This window comes from Salmo salar, chromosome ssa01 (assembly GCF_905237065.1).
Source record: "Salmo salar chromosome ssa01, Ssal_v3.1, whole genome shotgun sequence".
NCBI classification, from domain to species: domain Eukaryota; kingdom Metazoa; phylum Chordata; class Actinopteri; order Salmoniformes; family Salmonidae; genus Salmo; species Salmo salar.
In genome coordinates this window covers 121122611-121146831 of record NC_059442.1, presented here as the reverse complement: position 1 = coordinate 121146831, position 24221 = coordinate 121122611, and the positions used below count along the sequence as shown (strand labels likewise).

At 40.9% G+C, this 24221-nt stretch overlaps 1 protein-coding gene across 1 annotated transcript in view; it reads left to right on the top strand.

Annotated features, from left to right (window-relative positions):
- Positions 1–24221, top strand: part of LOC106560554 (calmodulin-regulated spectrin-associated protein 1-B) — a 166854-nt gene that overhangs the window by 32581 nt on the left and 110052 nt on the right. Inside the window, exon 3 of the mRNA XM_014123552.2 lies at positions 16634–16896. Within this exon, the coding sequence (XP_013979027.1) occupies positions 16634–16896 (263 nt within the window). The remainder of the gene's footprint in view (positions 1–16633; positions 16897–24221) is intronic.

Sequence of the window (24221 nt, the reverse complement as noted above, 5' to 3'; positions counted from 1 at the left end):
CAGCAGGACCGCTACCTCCGCCTTTGTGCAAGGAGGAGCAGGGGAAGCACTGCCAGAGCCCTGCAAAATGACCTCCAGCAGGCCACAAATGTGCATGTGTCTGCTCAAACGGTCAGAAACAGACTCCATGAGGGTGGTATGAGGGCCCGACGTCCACAGGTGGGGGTTGTTCTTACAGCCCAACACCGTGCAGGACGTTTGGCATTTGCCAGAGAACACCAAGATTGGCAAATTCGCCACTGGCTCCCTGTGCTCTTCACAGATGAAAGCAGGTTCACACTGAGCACGTGACAGACGTGACAGAGTCTGGAGACGCCGTGGAGAACGTTCTGCTGCCTGCAACATCCTCCAGCATGACCGGTTTGGCGGTGGGTCAGTCATGGTGTGGGGTGGCATTTCTTTGGGGGGCCGCACTGCCCTCCATGTACTCACAAGAGGTAGCCTGACTGCCATTAGGTACCGAGATGAGATCCTCAGACCCCTTGTGAGACCATATGCTGGTGCGGTTGGCCCTGGGTTCCTCCTAATGCAAGACAATGCTAGACCTCATGTGGCTGGAGTGTGTCAGCAGTTCCTGCAAGAGGAAGGCATTGATGCTATGGACTGGCCCGCCCGTTCCCCAGACCTGAATCCAATTGAGCACATCTGGGACATCATGTCTCGCTCCATCCACCAACGCCACGTTGCACCACAGACTGTCCAGGAGTTGGCGGATGCTTTAGTCCAGGTCTGGAAGGAGATCCTTCAGGAGACCATCCGCCACCTCATCACGAGCATGCCCAGGCATTGTAGGGAGGTCATACAGGCATGTGGAGGCCACACACACTACTGAGCCTCATTTTGACTTGTTTTAAGGATATTACATCAAAGTTGGATCAGCCTGTAGTGTGGTTTTCCACTTTAATTTTGAGTGTGACTCCAAATCCAGACCTCCATGGGTTGATAAGTTGGATTTCCATTGATTATTTTTGTGTGATTTTGTTGGCAGCACATTCAACTATGTAAAGAAAAAAGTATTTAATAAGATTATTTCTTTCATTCAGATCTAACATGTGTTGTTTAAGTGTTCCCTTTATTTTTTTGAGCAGTATATATAAAAACATTATTTTACATCGGCGCGTGACGTTCAGAAAATATTTTCCCTCAAATGCTTCCGGTGAATCAGCGTTACAATTTACATAATTACTATTTGAAAACATTGTTAAAATTGAATATTGTCATTCAAAGAATTAGAGATTAACATCTCGTGAATGCAACCGCATTGCCAGATTTAAAAATAACTTTACTGGGAAATCACACTTTGCAATAAACGACGTGGTATGCTCAGAAAAATAGGCTAGGCGATACATGTTAGCGCCATCTTGGAACCATCTAAAATCAAATATACTATTGTAAATATTCCCTTACCTTTGATTATCTTCATCAGAAGGCACTTCCAGGAATCCCAGGTCCACAACAAATGTAGTTTTGTTCGAAAAAGTTAATAATTTATGTCCCAATAGTTCTTTCTTGTTAGCGCGTTCCGAAGGCTACTCATAATGTACTGAAGCGCGCGGGACTTGTCGTCATGAATGTGCAAAAAATATATATTTACGTTCGTTCAAACATGTCAAACATTGTATAACATAAATCTTTAGGGCCTTTTTCAACCAGAGCTTCAATAATATTCAAGGCGGACGATTGCATTGTCTTACTAAACGTTTCGGAACAAAAGGATTCCCATGGGCGCCGACGTCATAGTAGTAATAGCCCTCCCCCTGTGACCAACTTACCAAGCCTCTCTTTGGGTCAGTTTCTACCATAGAAGACTCAAACCACTTTGTAAAGACTGTTGACATCTAGTGGAAGCCTTAGGAAGTGCTAAATGATTAATAAGTCCCTGTGTGTTTCAATGGCAAAGGTTTGAAGTGATTCCACACATCAGATTTCCATTTCCTGTTAGGATTTGTCTCAGGGTTTTGACTGCCGTATGAGTTCTGTTATACACAGACACCAACAGAGTGTTTTCTATCCAAATCTACTAATTATATGCATATTCTACTTACTGGGCAGGAGTAGTAACCAGATTAAATCGGGTACGTTTTTTTATCCGGCCGTGCAAATACTGCCCCCTATCCCCAACAGGTTAACTCAGATCTCATGGATCAAACAGACAGACTGATTGGCTGCGATCTTGGATTAGCAAGACATAAGACCCTGGTCGGGTATTGTAATTATGTGCACAAGCAGAAAACACAATTTTTGTTCTATCCGAATTTGCCATGTCAGTAACTTGGACATGGCAGGAGAGTAACGATTCCAGCTAGAATAACCTACTGTTTTTTTGGGGGCGAACTCCAAGGTCCTCTGATAATACTAGTCCCGTGCGAATCGGCATCAGTGTTTTGAGAGAAATGTCTCAGTTTGACAGATGTTGCTCACGGTTTGAGCAAGACAACAATAACTGATTGGATAAATTGAACAAAGTGCTGCTCATAGCCTATATATGGAGGGCCTACATGTATCAACTTTCACAGTGAATGCTTTTGTTCATATGTTTTGTGCATATGAATTGAATATTTCCAAATGCATCACTACATTATTTAATTTTTTTGCCTATTTAATGTAACCCTTGCTGTTAATAGATCGCAAAACAGCATACAACTGATCTAAACGTTTGGAAACGATAAGTTCACTTTCGCATCCATAGCCAAGTGCAAGTACATTTTCATTTGTTTTAAAAAAAAAGGTCACTACATGATTCCATGTGTTATTTCATAGTTTTGATGTCTTCACTATTATTCTACAATGTAGAAGATAGTAAAAATAAAGAAAAACCCTTGAATGAGTAGGTATGTACAAACTTTTGACTGGTTCTGTATATCTACAGAAATAAGACAGCTATTGGTTCTGTTACCAGTTTGAGTGTTTGTTTAATAGCTTACTGATTCCGTGGGCACCAAGTCTCATGCAACGGCAAAATGTCAGATAAAGCAATTTCACAGATTTGGCTGTTTCTAATCTTTGCTGTGCTGTAATAAAGGCTTTATATATTTTTCGCTAATACAGACTGATATTACTTATAATTCATTTCATGTTTACTCTGTTCCAACCAGGCAGAAATGTATTATTGTAATTTAACAGCACCTGTTTGTCACACATAATATGCACACAGCTCTCGCTCCTATACCCTCCTTTTTCTTGATATTGTTATTATTACAATTATTATGATGATCATCATTATAATAATAAGTAATATCGTTATCATGAGTAGACTAAGTATAGTATCCTTCAGAGGTCGACCGATTAATTGGATTGGCCGATTAATTAGGGCCGAGTTAAAGTTTTCATAACAATCGGTAATTGGTATTTTTGGACACCGATTTGCCGATTTCATAATTTTTTTTTTAAATATTTTTTTTATTATTATTTTTTTTTTTTTACACCTTTATTTAACTTTTTATGGATAGGGGGCAGTATTTTCACGGCCGGATAAAAAACGTACCCGATTTAATCTGATTATTACTCCTGCCCAGAAACTAGAATATACATATAATTATTAGCTTTGGATAGAAAACACTCCAAAGTTTCTAAAACTGTTTGAATGGTGTCTGTGAGTATAACAGAACTAATTTGGCAGGCCAAAACCTGAGAAGATTCCAAACAGGACATTATGTTATACAATACATGCATGTTTTGTTCAATCAAGTTCATATTTATATCAAAAACCAGCTTTTTACATTAGCATGTGACGTTCAGAACTAGCATTCCCACCGAACACTTCCGGTGAATTTACTAAATTACTCACGATAAACGTTGACAAAAAACATAACAATTATTTTAAGAATTATAGATACAGAACTCCTTTATGCAATCGCGGTTCCTGATTTTAAAATAGCTTTTCGGTGAAAGCACATTTTGCAATATTCTGAGTAGATAGCTCGCCATCACGGGCTAGCTATTTTGACATCCACCAAGTTTGGTACTCACCAAACTCTGATTTACTATAAGAAAAATTGGATTACCTTTGCTGTTCTTCGTCAGAATGCACTCCCAGGACTTCTACTTCAACAACAAATGTTGGTTTGGTTCCAAATAATCCATAGTTATATCCAAATAGCGGCGTTTTGTTGTGCGTTCAAGACACTATACGAAGGGTGACGCGCCCGGCGCGTTTCGTGACAAAAAAATTCAAAATATTCCATTACCGTACTTCGAAGCATGTCAAATGCTGTTTAAAATCAATTTTTATGTGATTTTTCTCGTAAAAAAGCGATTATATTCCGACCGGGAGTCGTTGTTTTCGTTCAAAGACTGAAAATGAAAACATGGAGTCGTCTCGTGCATGCGCGCGCCAGTCTCATTGTTCTCAGATCGACCACTTACCAAATGCGCTACTGTTTTTCAGCCATGGCCTGCAAAGTCATCATTCAACGTTCTGGCGCCTTCTGAGAGCCTATGGGAGCGTTAGAAAATGTCACGTTACAGCAGAGATCCCCTGTTTTGGATAGAGATGATCAAGAAGGCCAAGAAATGGTCAGAGAGGGCGCTTCCTGTTTGGAATCTTCTCAGGTTTTGGCCTGCCAAATTAGTTCTGTTATACTCACAGACACCATTCAAACAGTTTTAGAAACTTTGGAGTGTTTTCTATCCAAAGCTAATAATTATATGCATATTCTAGTTTCTGGGCAGGAGTAATAATCGGGTACGTTTTTTATCCGGCCGTGAAAATACTGCCCCCTATCCATAACAAGTTAACTACACATGGTTTATGATATTACTAGTTTATCTAGCTTGTCCTGCGTTGCATATAATCGATGCGGTGGGCATTCTAGAAAAAGGACTGCCGTTGCTCCAATGTGTACCTAACCATAAACATCAATGTCTTCCTTAAAATCAATACACAAGTATATATTTTTAAACCTGCATATTTAGTTAATATTGCCTGCTAAAATGAATTTCTTTTAACTAGGGAAAATGTGTCACCTCTTGCAACAGAGTCAGGGTATATGCAGTGTGAAGACTATTTCTTCCTAACAAAGACAGCCAACTTCGCCAAACGGGGGATGATTTATTTAACAAAAGCGCATTTGCGAAAAAAGCACAATCGTTGCATGACTGTACCTAACCATAGACATCAATGCCTTTCTTAAAATCAATACACAGAAGTATATCTTTTTAAACCTGCATATTTAGCTAAAAGAAATCCAGGTTAGCAGGCAATATTAACCAGGTGAAATTTTGTCACTTCTCTTGCGTTCATTGCACGCAGAGTCAGGGTATATGCAACAGTTTGGGCTACCTGGCTCGTTGCGAACTAATTTTAGAATTTTACATAATTATGACATAACATTGAAGGTTGTGCAATGTAACAGGAATATTTAGACTTAGGGATGCCACCCGTTAGATAAAATACGGAACGGTTCCGTATTTCACTGAAAGAAAAAACGTTTTGTTTTCGAGATGATAGTTTACGGATTCGACCATATCAATGACCTAAGGCTCATATTTCTGTGTGTTTATTATATTATAATTAAGTCTATGATTTGATAGAGCAGTCTGACTGAGTGGTGGTAGGCACCAGCAGGCTTGTAAGCATTCATTCAAACAGCACTTTCGTGCGTTTTGCCAGCAGCTCTTCGCAATGCTTCAAGCATTGAGCTGTTTATGACTTCAAGCCTATCAACTCCCAAGATTAGGTTGGTGTAACCGATGTAAAATGGCTAGCTAGTTAGCGGGGTGCGCGCTAATAGCGTTTCAAACGTCACTCGCTCTGAGACTTGGAGTAGATCCCCTTGCTCTGCATGGGTAACGCTGCTTCGAGGGTGGCTGTTGTCAATGTGTTCCTGGTTCGAGCCCAGGTAGGAGCAAGGAGAGGGACGAAAGCTATACTGTTACACTGGCAATACTAAAGTGCCTATAAGAACATCCAATAGTCAAAGGTATATGAAATACAAATCGTATAGAGAGAAATAGTCCTATAATTCCTATAATAACAACAACCTAAAACTTTTTACCTGGGAATATTGAAGACTCGTGTTAAAAGGAACCACCAGCTTTCATATGTTCCCATGTTCTGAGCAAGGCACTTAAAATGTTAGCTTTCTTACATGGCACATATTGCACTTTTACTTTCTTCTCCAACACTTTGTTTTTGCATTATTTAAACATGTTTCATTATTTATTTGAGGCTAGATTGATTTTATTGATGTATTATATTAAGTTAAAATAAGTGTTAATTCAGTATTGTTGTAATTGTCATTATTACAAATAAAATAAAATAAAAAAATTGGCCGATTTAATCGGTAGTGGCTTTTTTTTGGGTCCTCCAATAATCGGTATCGGCGTTGAAAAATCATAATCGGTCGACCTCTACACTGTATATTAGCAGAACACTGCTTCTACAGTATTCTGTGAAGTATGGTTCTTCATGGAACTTTTACACTTGAAAATTATCAAAACACTTTGTTTATCTATATAAATTACTTTGTGGTGACTAGCTACAAGTGTTAGCATCATACCTTGAATGGTTGAGCTTTCCCGTCCGTGGTTGAAAGACAGTGGGTACAGAACCCGGTTTCAACCGGTCCCCATTGTAGTCAGTGGCCACAAAGTGATCTCTGGACTCTGTCAACTGCAGATGGTGAATGACTTCAGTTGTTGTATCGACACCATAAGCAGAATGTCTGATTACCTGCACCCATGCATGACAAAAAGCTGCATCGCTGTCAGGAAAAGAGTAGAAATGTGTGGTGTATTTGTACCTGACCGGAACATTATTACACCCGGGTACAATGCACTTCATTTTGGCCAGCGTCACTCAGCTACTCGACTATGAACATTATTCTCCTAGGCTTACTTTACTTCAGAGACTACTAACTGCTAGCCTAGCTAGCTACACTCTTTGTTTGACTTCTTTTCATTTTGATTTACTTCTTGAAGACCAATACTAAGACACTCCTAGAATAGCATCTACCGGATTATAGACTATATGGAAGACCTTTTGACTATTACGAAGTAGGTTTTGGTTTTTTATACTTTTTTTACATTAAACACATTTATTTGGCAATTCAATGCCGAGATGCCGATCATTGGTTATGTAACAATAAATACACAGTTTTTCATGCATGTTAGGTTATTTCGGCAATTAATTTGTTTCTCCATTGGAAGATCAATACTCTGTGCTTGGTCGGTTCTGGCTTCTGAGAAAGGACACGAGGATGACGGCTGACCGGCCAAGCACATTGTCAAAGAGACTCACCTGGTGTTTGTGTGTGACCTGGCCAATTGTTTGTGATACAGTCTTCATAGTAGTATTGTCATGAGACTAGAGTATAATGATTACTTAACTAGGCCTATTTTAGATTTTTTTTATGGGATAAAGTAAAACAAGACGTGGAGTTACTCTACTCTTATTTAAGAACCTGCTTTATTTAAAACCTCTGCTAAGTTTGTAAAAAATGTAAACAAAATGTGAGACAGCATAAGGGAATTCAGTCCACGTAAAGTTTTGTTTCCTTGCCATGATACGAGTATTGTGACAACACTACTGTGGAGAAAAGTGGGTAAAGCCACAAACCTATGTGTTATTTGTCTTATAGCCAAAAGAACGAAAGAGTCAAACTGAGGTATGATCCTGGTGCAGTTTCTGGCTTTTTCCCTTTGTCATTGAAGAGAGGTGTGGTCTATTGTCACAGTGAAGTGAGCTTGTCCTTTGGGTCGTTCCACCTCAAAAAGCCCACGAAAGAGGTTTTCGACACCCACCATATCAGATTGTTCTGAAGTTGTTTCTGTACTTAGTAACAAATACGATTAGCGTTCCTCAAACATTATTTCATTGAAAAATAATTTTATCTGAGAAATAAGCTAATTGATTGCATCCAAAATGGCCTTTTTAATCAATAGGATTCGGAGAACATTTAATATGTATAGTACCCAACTTCCAATTTGGACCAAACTTATTCCTACCAATGAGTAAGACATGAGGAATCCCCCCCTAAATTGTCAAAAGCCACCCACAAACCCTCCACACCCCATGCCAATCCCACCTCAACAACCAGTGTACAGTATAATTTCTCTATGTTTGACAAGTACTATGAAGCTGTGGCTTGGAGTATTGCTTTTCTACCCCCTACTGTTCAGAGAAATTAGTCATCGAAGTCACTTGCATTATTTACCATATAATGTGAACTTACCAGGTTTTGACCACAAGATGCCTCTGTTCCTGCTATACCAGCACACTCTTTTATCCATTTTGCTGGTTTATTAAATAGACCACAACATGTCCTTTGCAATTTTGGATAGAAAACCAATAGATTTGTCTCATGAAAAGAAATTGTGGTCATCCTCACAATTTAAGCCAGTCCTTCATGAAAGTAGTTCAGTTTTTCCTAATAGCAACCTAACACCACTCTCCTTGAATAGTCCAACAAGTGGCCACTCTCTGAGAAGGCAGTCCCTATGCAATTCTCATATGAGACTTTTCCTACAAGCCCTAAACTTTGATGGAGAAATGGGCTAGGGACTAAAATGTTGTGACAACACTAATAAAATAATGAATTGCCTGGAAGTCTTATGTTTTTCAAAACAGCTCTATATGCATTGTGATTAGTGACATTTACCATTTAAACCCAACCCAATACCATTACAATTGCAAAACACTATACAGCTTGTGTTTATGACACAATTTATTTTCATCATGAGCCAAATCTATTAGTTTTCTATCCAAAGTTGCAAAGAAAATGTTGTGATCTATTTTAATAACACATTTTAAAAACGCTTTAAGCATAAAATGACATTCTAGACAATTCTGTGCTTCCAAATTTGTGGCAACAGTTTGAGGAAGGCTTGTTCCTGTTTCAGCATGACAATGCCCCTGTGCACAAAATGAGGTCCATACAGAAATGGTTTGTCGAGATCTGTGTGGTAGAACTTGACGGGCCTGCACAGAGCTCTGACCCCAACCCCATCCCCTTTGGGATGAATTGGAACACCGACTATGAGCCAGGCGTAATCGGCCAACATCAATGCCTGACCTCACTAATGCTCTTGTGGCTGTATGGAAGCAAGTCCCTGCACCAGGTTGTTATAGCAGCAAAGGAGGGACCAAGTCCATATTAATGCCCATGATTTTGGAATGAGATGTTTGACGAGCAGCTGTCCACATACTTTTGGTCATGTAGTGAATTTCTTTTGAGTATTTTTATTTTTATGAATATTTGTAGCGACTTTTTAAGTAAATACCTGCAGTCAACTTGTGTAATATGTTAGGAGATAAATATTGCATTCTTCATTTCACCTGTCACATAATTTTTCATTATGAAGCTTAACGGTAGTTCCCAGTCACTTACTGTTGTGCAGAGAAGTGATCTAGTTACGGTATGGAATTCACAACTAAATGTTTGTCAGCTAGATATCTTATAACTATTAAGTTAACTGTCTAAAATGTGCTAAATGCTCTGCAGTTGTGTATTTGGTTTGATAATTTAGTAACTAGTTAGCTTCATCCAAAATAAAGTTTTCCTTGGTAACAGCAGACATTTTTACATTTACATTTTAGTCATTTAGCAGACGCTCTTATCCAGAGCGACTTACAGTAGTGAATGCATACATTTCATTTCATACATTTTTTTTTAAATATATTTTTTTGTCTGTGCTGGCCCCCCGTGGGAATCGAACCCACAACCCTGGCGTTGCAAACACCATGCTCTACCAACTGAGCTACAGGTAAGACATTCCCCTTCCTGGATCAGAAGCGTTGCTGTCTAATATTTGTTTTGTGCGTGCAGCAAACTGTGTAGCATTTTTGAGTTACTTGTATAGCTTCATGAGCTCAGATGTCTGTCCTGCAAATACTTTAGGCCAGAGACTATATAAAATGTTTGCAATGAGCTTGTTAGCATTTAGTTAGCATTCTCTATGGGATTTTATACATTCTTGTTAAGATTGCTAACCTTTTGATTACAATCGTACCCCTTGTGTTCAGTGTCGGTATTACTAAATATTCCGGTATGGCACAAGGCCGGTATGATATGACAATTCATACCACCCAATTCTAATGATTGTGTAATTGATTCACTCATGGCTATTTCTGAAAAATGTATGACCAAAAATTATAGTGTAATGATATTGAACTCAAAATATGCCAGATGATTGAACAGAGCAGTAGCTGAGTTTATCTGTCTGGATCATGACAGATCATGACTGGCTAATATGGCTTTTTTTTTGCCATGGTATTATTTTGGTATTGAGTATCGTGATGGTATCGAGTATTGTGGTACTAAACCTGGCAGGAAGTGGCAGTTATAGGTGTTAAAACACAAAATCCTCCCCCCTCACTCATCAGCACCACCTTGTTAAAAAGTCCTGGGGAGAACCCTATTAATGCCTCATTAGCTTAGTTCAACTATCTAACCCCATCACCCTTCAGTCTGTCTATGAATTTGAGTGTTTACATTTCTCCAGCCACATCCCTCAGTTTTTTTTAATCAAATTACACTGAACAAAAATATAAATTATACAATTTCAAAGATTTTACAGTTACAGTTCATATAAGGAAATCAGTCAATTGAAATAAATTATTTAGGCCCAAATTGATGGATTTCAGATGACTGGGAATACAGACATGCATCTGTTGGTCGCAGATAACTGAAAGAAAAGGTAGGGGCGTGGATCAGAAACCAGTCAGTACCTGGTGTGCCCACCATTTGCTTCATGCGTTGCGGCACATCTCCTTCGCATAGAGTTGATCAGAATGTTGATTGCGGCTTGTGGCATGTTGTCCCACTCTTCAAGGGCTGTGCGAAGTTGATGGATATTGGCGGGAACTGGAACACACTGTCGTACACCTCGATCCAGAGCATCCAAAACATGCTCAATGGGTGACATGTCTGGTGAGTATGCAGGCCATGGAAGAACTGTGACATTTTCAGCTTACAGGAATTGTGTACAGATCCTTGCGACATGGGGCCTGCATTAATTATAATGCTGAAACAGGAGGTGATGGCGGTGGATGAATGGCACGGCAATGGGCCTTAGGAACTTGTCACGTTATCTCTGTGCATTCAAATTGCCATCGATGAAATGCTTTTGTGTTCATTGTCCGTAGCTTATGCCTGCCCATACCATAACCCCACTGCCACCTTGGGGCATTCTGTTCACAACGATGACATCAGCAAACCGCTCACCCACACAATGTCATACACGCTGTCTGCCATCTACCCAATACAGTTGAAACTGGGATTCATCCATTTCATTAAGAGCACACTTCTCCGGCATGCCAGTGGCCATCAAAGATGAGCATTCGCCCTCTGAAGTCAGCTATGACGCCAAACTGCAGTCAGGTCAAGACTCTGGCAAGGAGTCAAGCCCTCTGATGAGCTTCCCTGAGACGGTTTCTGACAGTTTGTGCTGAAATTCTTTGGTTGTGGAAACCCACAGTTTCATTAGCTGTCCGGGTGGCTGGTCTCAGACAATCCCGCAGGTGAAGAAACAGAATGTGGAGGTCTTGGGCTGGTTCGGCATACTGCCAAATTCTCTAAAATGACGTTGAAGGCAGCTTATGGTAGAGAAATTAACATTACATTTTCTGGCAACAGCACTGGTAGACATTTGTAGTTGACTGTAGTGTTAATCTACGCCTCCTCTGGAGTGTGTCCAAGCAGCAATTGTCTGTGTCTGTCAGACCTGGGTTAAAAAAGACATGCATTTTAAATACTTATTTTATGTATATTTGAGCATTTTCATATAATGTGGACGTATCAGCGAGGTTACTTCTATTTTAAGTATTTTTCAGAGTGAGTGTTCAGTAGTCACCATGTACAGGGTTGCAGGTATGATTGCAGGGCACAGTGGATATCTTAGGCTCCGAGCTCCAACATACAGGACTAAGTGAAATAAAACAATGAAAATTATAATAAAAAACAACAATAGAAATAGCACTATATACATTATAACTGTAGTAGTGATGAATAATAATTGACAGAGCTATTTCCTAATAATTTTCCCTAAATACTAGTTAAGGGATTTGAAAATCCTGACCCACCTCCGCCATTATCCATCTCTGGCCACACAGTTGAGGTGGTGTCCAGCACCAAAGTGCTTGGTGTGACATTCCAAGCCAACCTAAAATGGGACACAAACATCTCCGACATTACCACCAAAGGCTCTTCATGATGAACCATCTTCTCCACTTCAACCAAAAACCTGACAGTCTACACTTGCTTTGTCCATCCAGTGCTAGAGTAACAAAATCATCATGGGCCCAACCTTAATCTCCTACGACTACATGCAATGACCTGGGCTAGCAGTCTTCGGTGTCCCACCGCACCCACCTCCGCAGATCCTTTGCCCAGAAGCTTGCAAAATCCCATGATTACCATAAATGGCTGCCTCAAACGAGAAGCCATGCCAGTGGCAGATCTACCCGATCCAGTCACAAACTGAACCTTCCCCCTATTCGGAATGACATGATAAAACAGCTTCATGCCTTACTTTGTGAAGCTGCTTAACTGTAATATTGAATACTACATCTCATATTTTTGGTATTTATTTACTTACATGCTGCAATTCAGCTTTTATCTGGAAATGTGTACAATTCAAATTAAACCATTAAATACAGGTGTATATATGTGAAAGTAATTGAAATACTTAAAATGGTATTTGAACCCAGGTCTGGTCTGTGTGTTACTCACTAATGTTCAGTCTCTGGACAATAAAGTAGACGAGCTCAGGGCGAGGATCTCCTTCCAGAGAGAGATCAGGGACTGTAACATACTCTGTTTCATGGAATCATAGGTCTCCGGATATACTGTCCCCATCCATACAGCCAGCTGGGTTCTCAGTACATAGCACAGACAGGAATGAAGAATTCTCCGGGATTAAGAAAGGCGGTGGTGTATGTTTCATGATTAACCACTCATGGTGTGATTGTGATAACATACAAGAACTCAAGTCCTTTTGTTCACCCGACCTAGAATACCTCACAATCAAAAAGAATTCTCTTTGGTTATAGTCACAGCCGTGTATATTCCTCTTCAAGCCAATACCACGATGACCTTCAATGAACTACACTGGACTTTGCAAACTGGAAAACATGTCCTGAGGCCACATTTATTGTAGCTGAGGATTTTAACAAAGCAAATTTGAGGAAGACACTACCGACGTTCTATCAACACATTGACTGTAGTACTCGCGCTGCTTAAACACTCGACCACTGTTACACCCCCTTCCGGGATGGCTACTAGGCCCTCCCCCTCCCTCCCTTGGGCAGTTCAGATCATGACTCCATTTTGCTCCTCCCTTCCTATAGACAGAAACTCAAACAGGGAGTACCCGTGCTAAGGTCTATTCAACGCTCGTCTGACCAATCGGAATCCATGCTTGAAGATCGTTTTGATCACGCGGACTGGGATATGTTCGGGGTAGCCTCTGAGAATAACATTGACGTATACACGGACACGGTGACTGAGTTCATCAGGAAGTGTATAGGGGATGATGTTCCTACTGTGACTATTAAAACCTACCCGAACCAATAGCCTTGGATAGATGGCAGCATTCAGGCAAAACTGAAAGCGCAAACCACCGTATTTAACGATGGCAAGGTGACTGGGAATATGGTCGAATACAAACAGTGTAGTTATTCTCTCCGTAAGGCAATCAAACGGGCAAACCGGCAGTACAAAGTGGAGTGGAAATTCAACGGCTCAGACACGAGACGTATGTGGTAGGGTCTACAATCACAGATTACAAAGAGAAAACCAGCCACCTCGCGGGCACCGCCGTCTTGTTCCTGTACCCAAGAAAGCAAAGTTAACTGAACTAAATGACTATTGCCCCATAGCACTCACTTCTGTCATCAAGAAGTGCTTTGAAAGTCTAGTCAAGGATCATACCACCTCCACCTTACCTGATACCCTAGGCCCACTTCAAGTTTGCATACCACCCCAATAGATCCACAGACGATGCCATCGCATTGCACACGGCCCTCTCCCATCTGGACAAGAGGAATACCTATATACCAATGCCCCCGGTGATGCGTTGTGCAGACCTCACTACCCTCTGGAGAGCCTTACGGTTGTGGGCGGAGCAGTTGCCGTACCAGGCGGTGATACAGCCCGACAGGATGCTCTCGATTGTGCATCTGTAAAGGTTTGGAGTGTTTTCGGTGACAAGCCACATTTCTTCAGCCTCCTGAGGTTGAAGAAGCGCTGTTGCACCTTTTTCACCACACTGTCTGTGTGGGTGGACCATTTCAGTTTGTCCGTGATGTGTACGCCGAGGAACTTAACTTTCCACCTTCTCCACTACTGTCCCGTCGATGTGGATGGGGGGTGCTCCCTCTGCTGTTTCCTGAAGTCCATGATCATCTCCATTGTTTTGTTGACGTTGAGTGTGAGGTTATTTTCCTGACATCACACTCCGAGGGCCCTCACCTCCTCCCTGTAGGCCATCTCGTCGTTGTTGGTGATCAAGCCTACCACTGTAGTGTCGTCTGCAAACTTGATGATTTGAGTTGGAGCATTCTTACATACAGTTTAAGTCTGAAGTTTACATACACCTTAGCCAAATACATGTCAACTCAGTTTTTCACAATTCCTGACATTTAATCCTCATAAAAATTCCCTGTCTTAGGTCAGTTAGGATCACCACTTTATTTTAAGAATGTGATATGTCAGAATAATAGTAGAGAATTATTTATTTCAGCTTTTATTTCTTTTATCACATTCCCAGTGGGTCAGAAGTTTACATGCACTCAATTAGTATTTGGTAGCAGTGCCTTTAAATTGTTTACTTGGGTCAAATGTTTCGGGTAGCCTTCCACGAGCTTCCCACAGTAAGTTGGGTGAATGTTGGCCCATTCCTCCTGACAGAGCTGGTGTAACTGAGTCAGGTTTGTAGGCCTCCTTGCTCGCACACACTTTTTCAGTTCTGCCCACACATTTTCTATAGGATTGAGGTCAGGGCTTTGTGATGGCCACTCCAATACCTTGACTTTGTTGTCCTTCAGCCATTTTGCCACAACTTTGGAAGTATGCTTGGGGTCATTGTCCATTTGGGAGATCCATTTGAGACCAAGCTTTAACGTCCTGACTGATGTCTTGAGATGTTGCTTCAATATATGCACATACATTTCCTACCTCATGATGCCATCTATTTTGTGAAGTGCACCAGTCCCTCCTGCAGCAAAGCACCTCCACAACATGATACTGCCACCCCTGTGCTTCACGGTTGGGATGGTGTTCTTTGGCTTGCAAGCCTCCCCCTTTTTCCTCCAAACATAACGATGGTCATTATGGCCAAACAGTTCTATTTTTGTTTCATCAGACCAGAGGACATTTCTCTAACAAGTACGATCTTTGTCCCCATGTGCAGTTGCAAACCATAGTCTGGCTTTTTTTATGGCGGTTTTGGAGCAGTGGCTTCTTCCTTGCTGAACGACCTTTCAGGTTATGTCGATATAGGACTCATTTTGGCTGATTTCTTTTGATTTTCCCATGATGTCAAGCAAAGATGCACTGAGTTTGAAGGTAGGCCTTGAAATACATCCACAGGTACACTTCCAGTTGACTCAAATGATGTCAATTAGCCTATCAGAAGCTTCAATAGCCATGACATAATTTTCTGGAATTTTCCAAGCTGTTTAAAGGCACAGTCAACTTAGTGTATGTAAACCTCTGATCCACTGGAATTGTAATACAGTGAATTATAAGTGAAATAATCTATCTGTAAACAATTGTTGGAAAAATTACTTGTGTCATGCACAAAGTAGATGTCCTAACCGACTTGCCAAAACGATAGTTTGTTAACAAGATTTTTGTGGATTGGTTGAAAAACTATTTTTAATGACTCCAACCTAAGTGTATGTAAACCTCTGACTTCAACTGTAGGTATTCCTCTTGTCCAGATGGGTTAGGGTAGTGTGCAGTGTGATTGCGATTGCATCATCTGTGGACCTATTGGGGCGGTAAGCAAATTGGAGTGGGTCTAGGGTGTCAGGTAGGGTGGAGGTGATATGATCCTTGACTAGTCTCTCAACGCACTTCATGATTACGGAAGTGAGTGCTACGGGGCGATAGTCGATAGCTCAGTTACCTTAGCTTTCTTGGGAACAGGAGCTATGGTGGCCCTCTTGAAGCATGTGGGAACAGCAGACTGGGATAGGGTTTGATTGAATATGTCCGTAAACACCAGCCAGCTGGTCTGCACATGCTCAGAGGACGCACACTAGGTATGACGTCTGGGCCGGCAGCCTTGCGAGGGTTAACACGTTTACATGTTTTACTCACGTTGGTCGCGGTGAAGGAGAGCCCGCAGTTTTTGATAGCGGGCTATGTCAGTGGTACTGTATTGCCCTCAAAGCGAGCAAAGAAGTTGTTTAATTTGTCTGGGAGCAAGACGTCGGTGTCTGCCACAGGGCTGGTTTTCTTTTTGTAACCCGTGATTGACTGTAGACCCTGCCACATACGCCTCGTGTCTGAGCCATTTAACAGAATTAAATGTTAGGAATTGTGAAAAACTGAGTTTAAATATATTTGGCTAAGGTGTATGTAAACTTCCAACTGTATCTAACAACTATTTAACTTGACTGTATCTCTTTTTTTCTCTCTTCACCTCCCTCTCTGCATGTCTCTCTCTTCATCCCTCCCTCCTCCAGACTACATCCCAGAAGACCTATGTGACCCCTTCTACACGGACCAGTATGAGCAGGAGCACATCAAGCCGCCCGTCATCAGACTGCTGCTGTCAGGGGAGCTGTACTGCCGTGTCTGCGGCCTCATCCTGAAGGGCGAGCAGGCCTCAACTCTGCAGTCCCACCTGTCTGTCATCCAGGCCCTCTCCCGGAAAGGCATCTACGTCCTGGAGAGCGACAACAATCCAGTCTCTGACGGTGACCTGGACTGTAGCCCCATCAAGATGGTGAGTAGAACGTACTGGGCTGGATAGAGAGTTGTAGTTTGGGATTATGGGTTTGATGTTTAGGACTGGGAAAGCTTGGTGTGGGAGGGTATGTCTGCGTCCATATTTGGGTCTGGCTTTTGGAGTTGTTTAATTTATCTCCCCCACAGTTTTATTGATACAAATGAAGTAACCCCAATAAAATGTTGGTTTGTATACCAAATAGGAAATATCAAGCACTCTGTTTTGTTTTTGTACTTTTAGTGCAGCAGCTATGCCTGGTGGTGTTTACAACAGTAAATGTGGTGCTACAGTGACAGTATTGTAAATCCTGTCAGCAGTAGGGGAACAATTGGGACAGGAAGGCCATCTCTCTGCCTTGACCCTGCTTCTGGCCAAATTAGCAGCACAGCCACCAGCACTGTGTGTGTTAGTAAGAATTGTAACACATCGTGTACGTGTACTTTTGTTCTACTATACTTTAGGGGTGTAACCAGGGTTTGGTACGTATTGCGGTTTTTGAGTCATGGTTCGATTTCGGTACATCGGGAAAAATTAAATGCCAAAAGTTACCTCTTAAGGATCCGCCCCCTTTTTCAATTTCTATTTTTTTGTACCATCTTTGAAATGCAAGAGAGGCCATAATGTATTATTCCAGCCCAGGCGTAATTTATATTTTGGCCACTAGATGGCAGCAGTGTATGTGCAAAGTTTTAGACTGATCCAATGAACCATTGCATATCTGTTCAAAATGTTGTATCAAGACTGCCCAAATGTGCCTAATTGGTTTATTAATAACTTTTCAAGTTCATAACTGTGCACTCTCCTCAAACAATAGCATGGTATTCTTTCACTGTAACAGCTACTGTAAATTGGACAGTGCAGTTAGATTAACAAGAATTTAAGCTTTCTGACAATATCAGATATGTCTATGTCCAGGGAAATGTTCTTGTTACTGGAAACCTCATGCTAATCGCATTAGCGCACATTAGCTCAACCGTCCCGTGGGTGGGACACCGATCTGTGGAGATCCATAATTAATTTGACTTTATTTAAGAAAATCCAAAGTGTTGGTATTCCTGATTCCATATATGATCATGAGTCATATAATGCCTGATGAGAGCACAATCAGGAATACCAACACATTGTGAAATGGTTTGTTGAGACTGGTGTGGAAGAACTTGACTGGCCTGCACAGAGCCCTGACCTCAACCCCATTGAACACCTTTGGGATGAATTGGAACACCAAATGCGAGCCAAGCCTAATCGCCCAACATCAGTGTTCCACCTCACTAATGTTCTTGTGGCTGAATGGAAGCAAGTCCGCGCAGCAATGTTCCAATATCTAGTGGAAAGCATTCCCAGAAGAGTAGAGGCTGTTATAGCAGCAAAGGGGGACCAACTCCATATTAATGCCCAGGATTTTGTAATGAGATGTTCGACAAGCAGGTGTCCACACACACAATATGACCAAAAGTGTGTGTGTGTGTGTGTGTGTGTGGCATACATGCATACATACATACATACATACATACATACATACATACATACATACATACATACAGTAACAGTAACAGTAAAACGTTTAAACGCACCTACTCATTCAAGGGTTTTTCTTTATTTTTACTATTTTCTACATTGTAGAATAATAGTGAAGACATCAAAACTATGAAATAACACATATGGTATCATGTAATAGCCAAAAAATGCGTTAACCCCTGTGCGGCCTACGGGACGGACATCCAGCGAAAAATCATATCGCCATTAGCATAACAAAATTTAATACATTTTTTTTTCAAATTATATCGTTTTATAGATACACCTCTCCTGAATCGAACCACGTTGTCCGATTTCAAAAAGGCTTTACAACAAAAGCAAAACATTAGATTGTTAGAGGAGTATATTGTAAAAGTAGCCACATAGCCATTTTCCGACCAACCACATGCATCACAAATAACCAAAAAACAGCTAAATGCAGCACTAACCTTTGACAATCTTCATCAGATGACACACCTAGGACATCATGTTACACAATACATGCATTCTTTTGTTAGATAAAGTTCATATTTATATATAAAAACAGCATTTTACATCGGTGCGTAACGTTGACTAACTATTTTCCCTCAAATGCATCCGATGAAACAGAGCTACAATTTACTAAATTACTATTCGAAAACATTTTTAAAATGTAATATTGTCATTCTAAGATTTATAGATGAATATCTCTTGAAAGCACCTGTAATGCCAGATTTAAAATTAACTTTACTGGGTAATCATACTTTGCGATGAAAGGGGATGCGATACTCTGAAAAATAGGCTAACGTTACAGGTCAGCGCCATCTTGGAACAATCGCATATCAAATCAATTCAAATGTATTTATATAGCCCTTCGTACATCAGCTGATATCTCAAAGTGCTGTACAGAAACCCAGCCTAAAACCCCAAACAGCAAGCAATGCATGTGAAAGAAGCACGGTGGCTAGGAAAAACTCCCTAGGAAAAACTCCCTAGAAAGGCCAAAAACCTAGGAAGAAACCTAGAGAGGAACCAGGCTATGAGGGGTGGCCAGTCCTCTTCTGGCTGTGCAGGGTGGATATTATAACAGAACATGGTCAAGATGTTAAAATGTTCATAAATGACCAGCATGGTCAAATAATAATAATCATAGTAGTTGTCGAGGGTGCAACAAGCACGTCCGGTGAACAGGTCAGGGTTCCATAGCCGCAGGCAGAACAGTTGAAACTGGAGCAGCAGCACGGCCAGGTGGACTGGGGACAGCAAGGAGTCATCATACCAGGTAGTTCTGAGGCATGGTCCTTGGGCTCAGGTCCTCCGAGAGAAAGAGAGAAAGAGAGAATTAGAGAGAGCATATTTAAATTCACACAGGACACCGGATAAGACAAGAGAAATACTCCAGATGTAACAGACTGACCCTAGCCCCCCGACACATAAACTACTGCAGCATAAATACTGGAGGCTGAGACAGGAGACAGCATATCACATCTAGTCTTGTATACTATTGTCAATAATCCCTTACCTTTGGTTGTCTGCATTTTTTTCCCATTTAGGTTCGTTCAAACATGTCAAACGTTGTATAACATAAATCTTCAGGGCGTTTTTCAACAAGAGAGCCAATAAGATTCGAGGGGGACGATTGCATTGTGTTTCAAAACGTTTCGAAAGTGGAGGGTAACCAGGGGCGCCGGCGTCATAATGGTGATGGCCCTCTCCGTGTGACCACGTTCCACAGCGTGTCATTCTGTCAGTTTTGACAGTAGGAGACTCAAATCACTTTGTAAAGACTGGGGACATCTAGTGGAAGCAATAGGAAGTGCTCAATGAACCATAGCTCACGGTGTGATTAATAGGCAACGTGATGAAGTTGAGTTCGCAATTCAGAATTCCACTTCCTGTTTCCATCTGTCTCTGTGTTTTGACTGCCATATGAGTTCTGTTATACTCACAGACACCATCCAAACAGTTTTAGAAACTTTAGGGTGTTTTCTATCCACAAGTATTAATTATATGCATATTCTAGCTTCTGAGTTTGAGTAGGAGGCCGTTTAAAATGGGCACAAATTCTTTTCAAAAATCGCTTTAGCGCCCCCTATCCTAGGGGAACGCCAAGAGGTTAAACAAATCAAAATATATTTTATATTTGAGATTCTTCAATGTAGCCACCCTTTGCCTTGATGACAGCTTTGCACACTCTTGGCATTCTCTCAACCAGCTTCACTTGGAATGCTTTTCCAAGAGTCTTGAAGGAGTTCCCACATATGCTGAGCACTTGTTGGCTGCTTTTCCTTCGATCTGCAGTCCAACTCATCCCAAACCATCTCAATTTGGTTGAGGTCGGGGGATTGTGGAGGCCAGGCCATCTGATCAGCACTCCATCACTCTCCTTCTTGGTCAAATAACCCTTACACAGCCTGGAGGTGTGTTGGGTCATTGTCCTGTTGAAAAACAAACGATAGTCCCACTAAGCCCAAACCAGATGGGATGGCGTATCACTGCAGAATGCTGTGGTAGCCATGCTGGTTAAGTGTGCCTTGAATTCTAAATAAATCACAGACCGTGTCACCAGCAAAGCATCCCACACCATCTCCTCAATGCATCACTGTGGGAACCACACATGCTTGGCGGTTGGAACCCGAAATCTCAAAGGACAGATTTCCACCGGTCTAATGTCCATTGCTCGTTTTTCATGGCCCAAGTAAGTCTCTTCTTATTATTGGTTTCCTTTAGTAGTGGTGTCTTTGCTGCAATTCGACCATGAATGCCTGCTTCACGCAGTCTCCTCTGAACAGTTGATGTGGAGATGTGTCTGTTACTTGAACTCTGTGAAGCATTTATTTGGGCGGTTGGTAACTCTAATGAACTTATCCTCTGCAGCAGAGGTAACTCTGGGTCTTCCTTTCCTGTGGTGGTCCTCATCATAGCCAGTTTCATCATTGCGCCTAATGATTTTTCCGACTGCACTTGAAGAAACTTTCAACGTTCTTGAAATTTCCCGTATTGACTGACCTTAGTGTCGTAAGGTAATGATGGACTGTCGTTTCTCTTTGCTTATTTGAGCTGTTTTTGCCATAATATGGACTTTGTCTTTTACCAAATAGGGCTATCTTCTGTATCTGACCCCTACCTTGTCACAACACAACTGATTGGTTCAAACGCATTAAGAAGGAAAGAAATTCCACAAATTAACTTTTAACATGGCACACGTGTTAATTGAAATGCATTTCAGGTGACTACCTCATGAAACTGGTTGAGAGAATGCTAAGAGTGTGCAAAGCTGTCATCAAGGCAAAGGGTGGCTACTTTGAAGAATCTAAAATGTATTTTGATTTGTTTAACACTTTTCTGGTTACTACGTGATTCCATATGTGTTATTTCATAGTTTTTATGTCTTCACTATTATTCTACAATGTAGAAAATAGTCCAAATAAAGAAAAACCCTTGAATGAGTAGGTGTGCCCAAATTTGACTGGTACTGTAATATGCTGTATTTTAGTCAATGCCACTCCAACATTGCTCGTCCTAATATTTATATATTTCTTAATTCCATTCTTTTACATTCGATTTGTGTTTATTGTTGTGAATTTTTAGATACTACTGCACTGTTGGAGCTAGGAACACAAGCATTTCACTACACCCGCAATAACATCTGTGACCAATAACATTTGATTGTGTGATTAATAAGATGCATAACGAATATACACACACACACACACGAGTCAATTTAAGTACACCAAATTATGAAAATTAAACCATAGACCGATAAGACCGGTTTAATGCATTTACATCAACTGGTATTTCTATCAATGAATATGCCCCAAAAAAAGCATTATTTGACAATAGGATTTTTTTTCTTACTCCCTGACATTTTTATCGGCTTTTCTATAAAGAAAAATCAAGCCAAAAGCCGGCTATTAACAGCTAATGGAAACCCTGCCCCGGTGATGTGTTGGGCTGACCGCACCACCGTCTGGAGAGCCCTGCGGTTGTGGACGTTGCAGTTGCTCTTGCCAGGCGGTGATACAGCCCGACAGGATGCTCTCAATTGTGCATCTTTAGAAGTTTGTGAGGGTCTTAGGGGCAAGCCGAATTTCTTCAGCCTCCTGATGTTGCGCCATCTTCATCACACTGTGAGGATGGACCATTTCAGGTTGTCTGTGATGTGCACGCTGAGGAAATTGAAGCTTTTTTTTGTTTTATCTTCCTGTTAAACTAAGGGTAAAAGACTAATATAATCTTTGGTGTACGCATGAATTGTCTGAGAAATTACAGGAAATAAATGTAGCTTGGGCTAAGGCCAGACGGACTGATTCTACGTCTGATTGGCAGTCCTTCAGACATTTGGGAAATAGATGCCTATCCCTGGTTAAAAAAGTTAAATCAACATATTTCTTGAATTGTGTATCAGAGTTGTTGTAATCCAGACAATTTCTGATAAGTGGTAAAATCTTTCAAACTAAACCATCCCCTGGTTGCCCCGGTAGGTTTTGACAGCCTCTGGTCCCATTTTAGACAAAATGGAGATTTGAGATGCTTTTAATAACCATTTTGCTTCAGCTGGCCACCTGTTTAGAAGGATCATCTCTGAAAATTGAAAAATCCTTTAGTCCTTTAGTCACCTCAGAACAGATTGTAGAGAATGATGCATGAACAGACTCACACACTTTGTTTTCATTTCAACCCTTTGATGTCTATGATGTACTAAGTACTTTGCTAAGGGTTGATGTAAAAAAAAAAAATAGGGACTGATTCGGTTGATCCCTTCTTACTGCAGCTCTCTGCCCCACTTATTGCAGAACCAATTGTTTCTGGTGTTATCCCTACGATCTGGAAAGCAGCCAATGTCCTCCCCTTACATAAAGCAGGAGATCCTTATGATAACTACCGTCCAATTTCCAAATGATGTTGCCTTTCCAGTTTTAGAATCCATGAACAACTTTCAGCTAAATACTTTAACTTCTCACTCTATTTTTAATGTGCACCAATCCGGTTTTAGACCTGGACATAGCATAGCTTCAGCAGCTACGCTTATTTTAGATGTGTTAAATTGCTTGGATAATAAAAATCATTGTGCTGCCTTATTTATAGACCTTTCCAAGGCCTTTAATACCATTTACTGTACCATCACGTTCTTATTCAACGGTTAACTGAAATAGGCCTGGATCAGGCTTCTTGCAAGTGGTTTGACAATTGTCAGACAGGACTCAATGTGTGATCTCTGGTGTTTCCTGGATATTGCAAAAGGTGTACCGCAGGGGTCGGTACTGGGACCAGTTCTCTTTAATATTTATATAAATAATATTGGTCTATTTGTTAAAACTTGTAATATTCATCTGTATGCAGATGACACTTGTGTATGCCGTTGCCCTAACGGTTGACCAGGCTATGTTAGAGCTGCAATCTGACATTGTTAACTTACAGAAAGCCCTGGTTGGTTTAGAAGTTGTACTTAATGCAGGCAAGACTAAATGCAGGTTTAAAAACTCTCCTACATAAGCTTCCAACTTGCCTAATTTCATTGCTAATGTATAAAATAATGCACTACCAAACCCGTTCACAGGATTGGTTAACTCTTGAGGTCTCTCTGGTCTCGACCAATTTAGGTGAATCCTCCTTTAATTTTAGTGCCCCGCATTGTTGGAATAACCTACAAAATTCCTTGCGTCTTGATTCCCTGGTGCCGCTAGGGCAGTTTAGGACTCTGGCGTTGAATTAATTAATTGCAGTTGTTTCGATTGATGGTAGTGTTTTATTTGTTGAAATTGTGGTGTTGAGGTTGTCTTGTGGTTATTTGTATTTTTGTTTTAATTGTAATGTAAATTGTTCTTCCT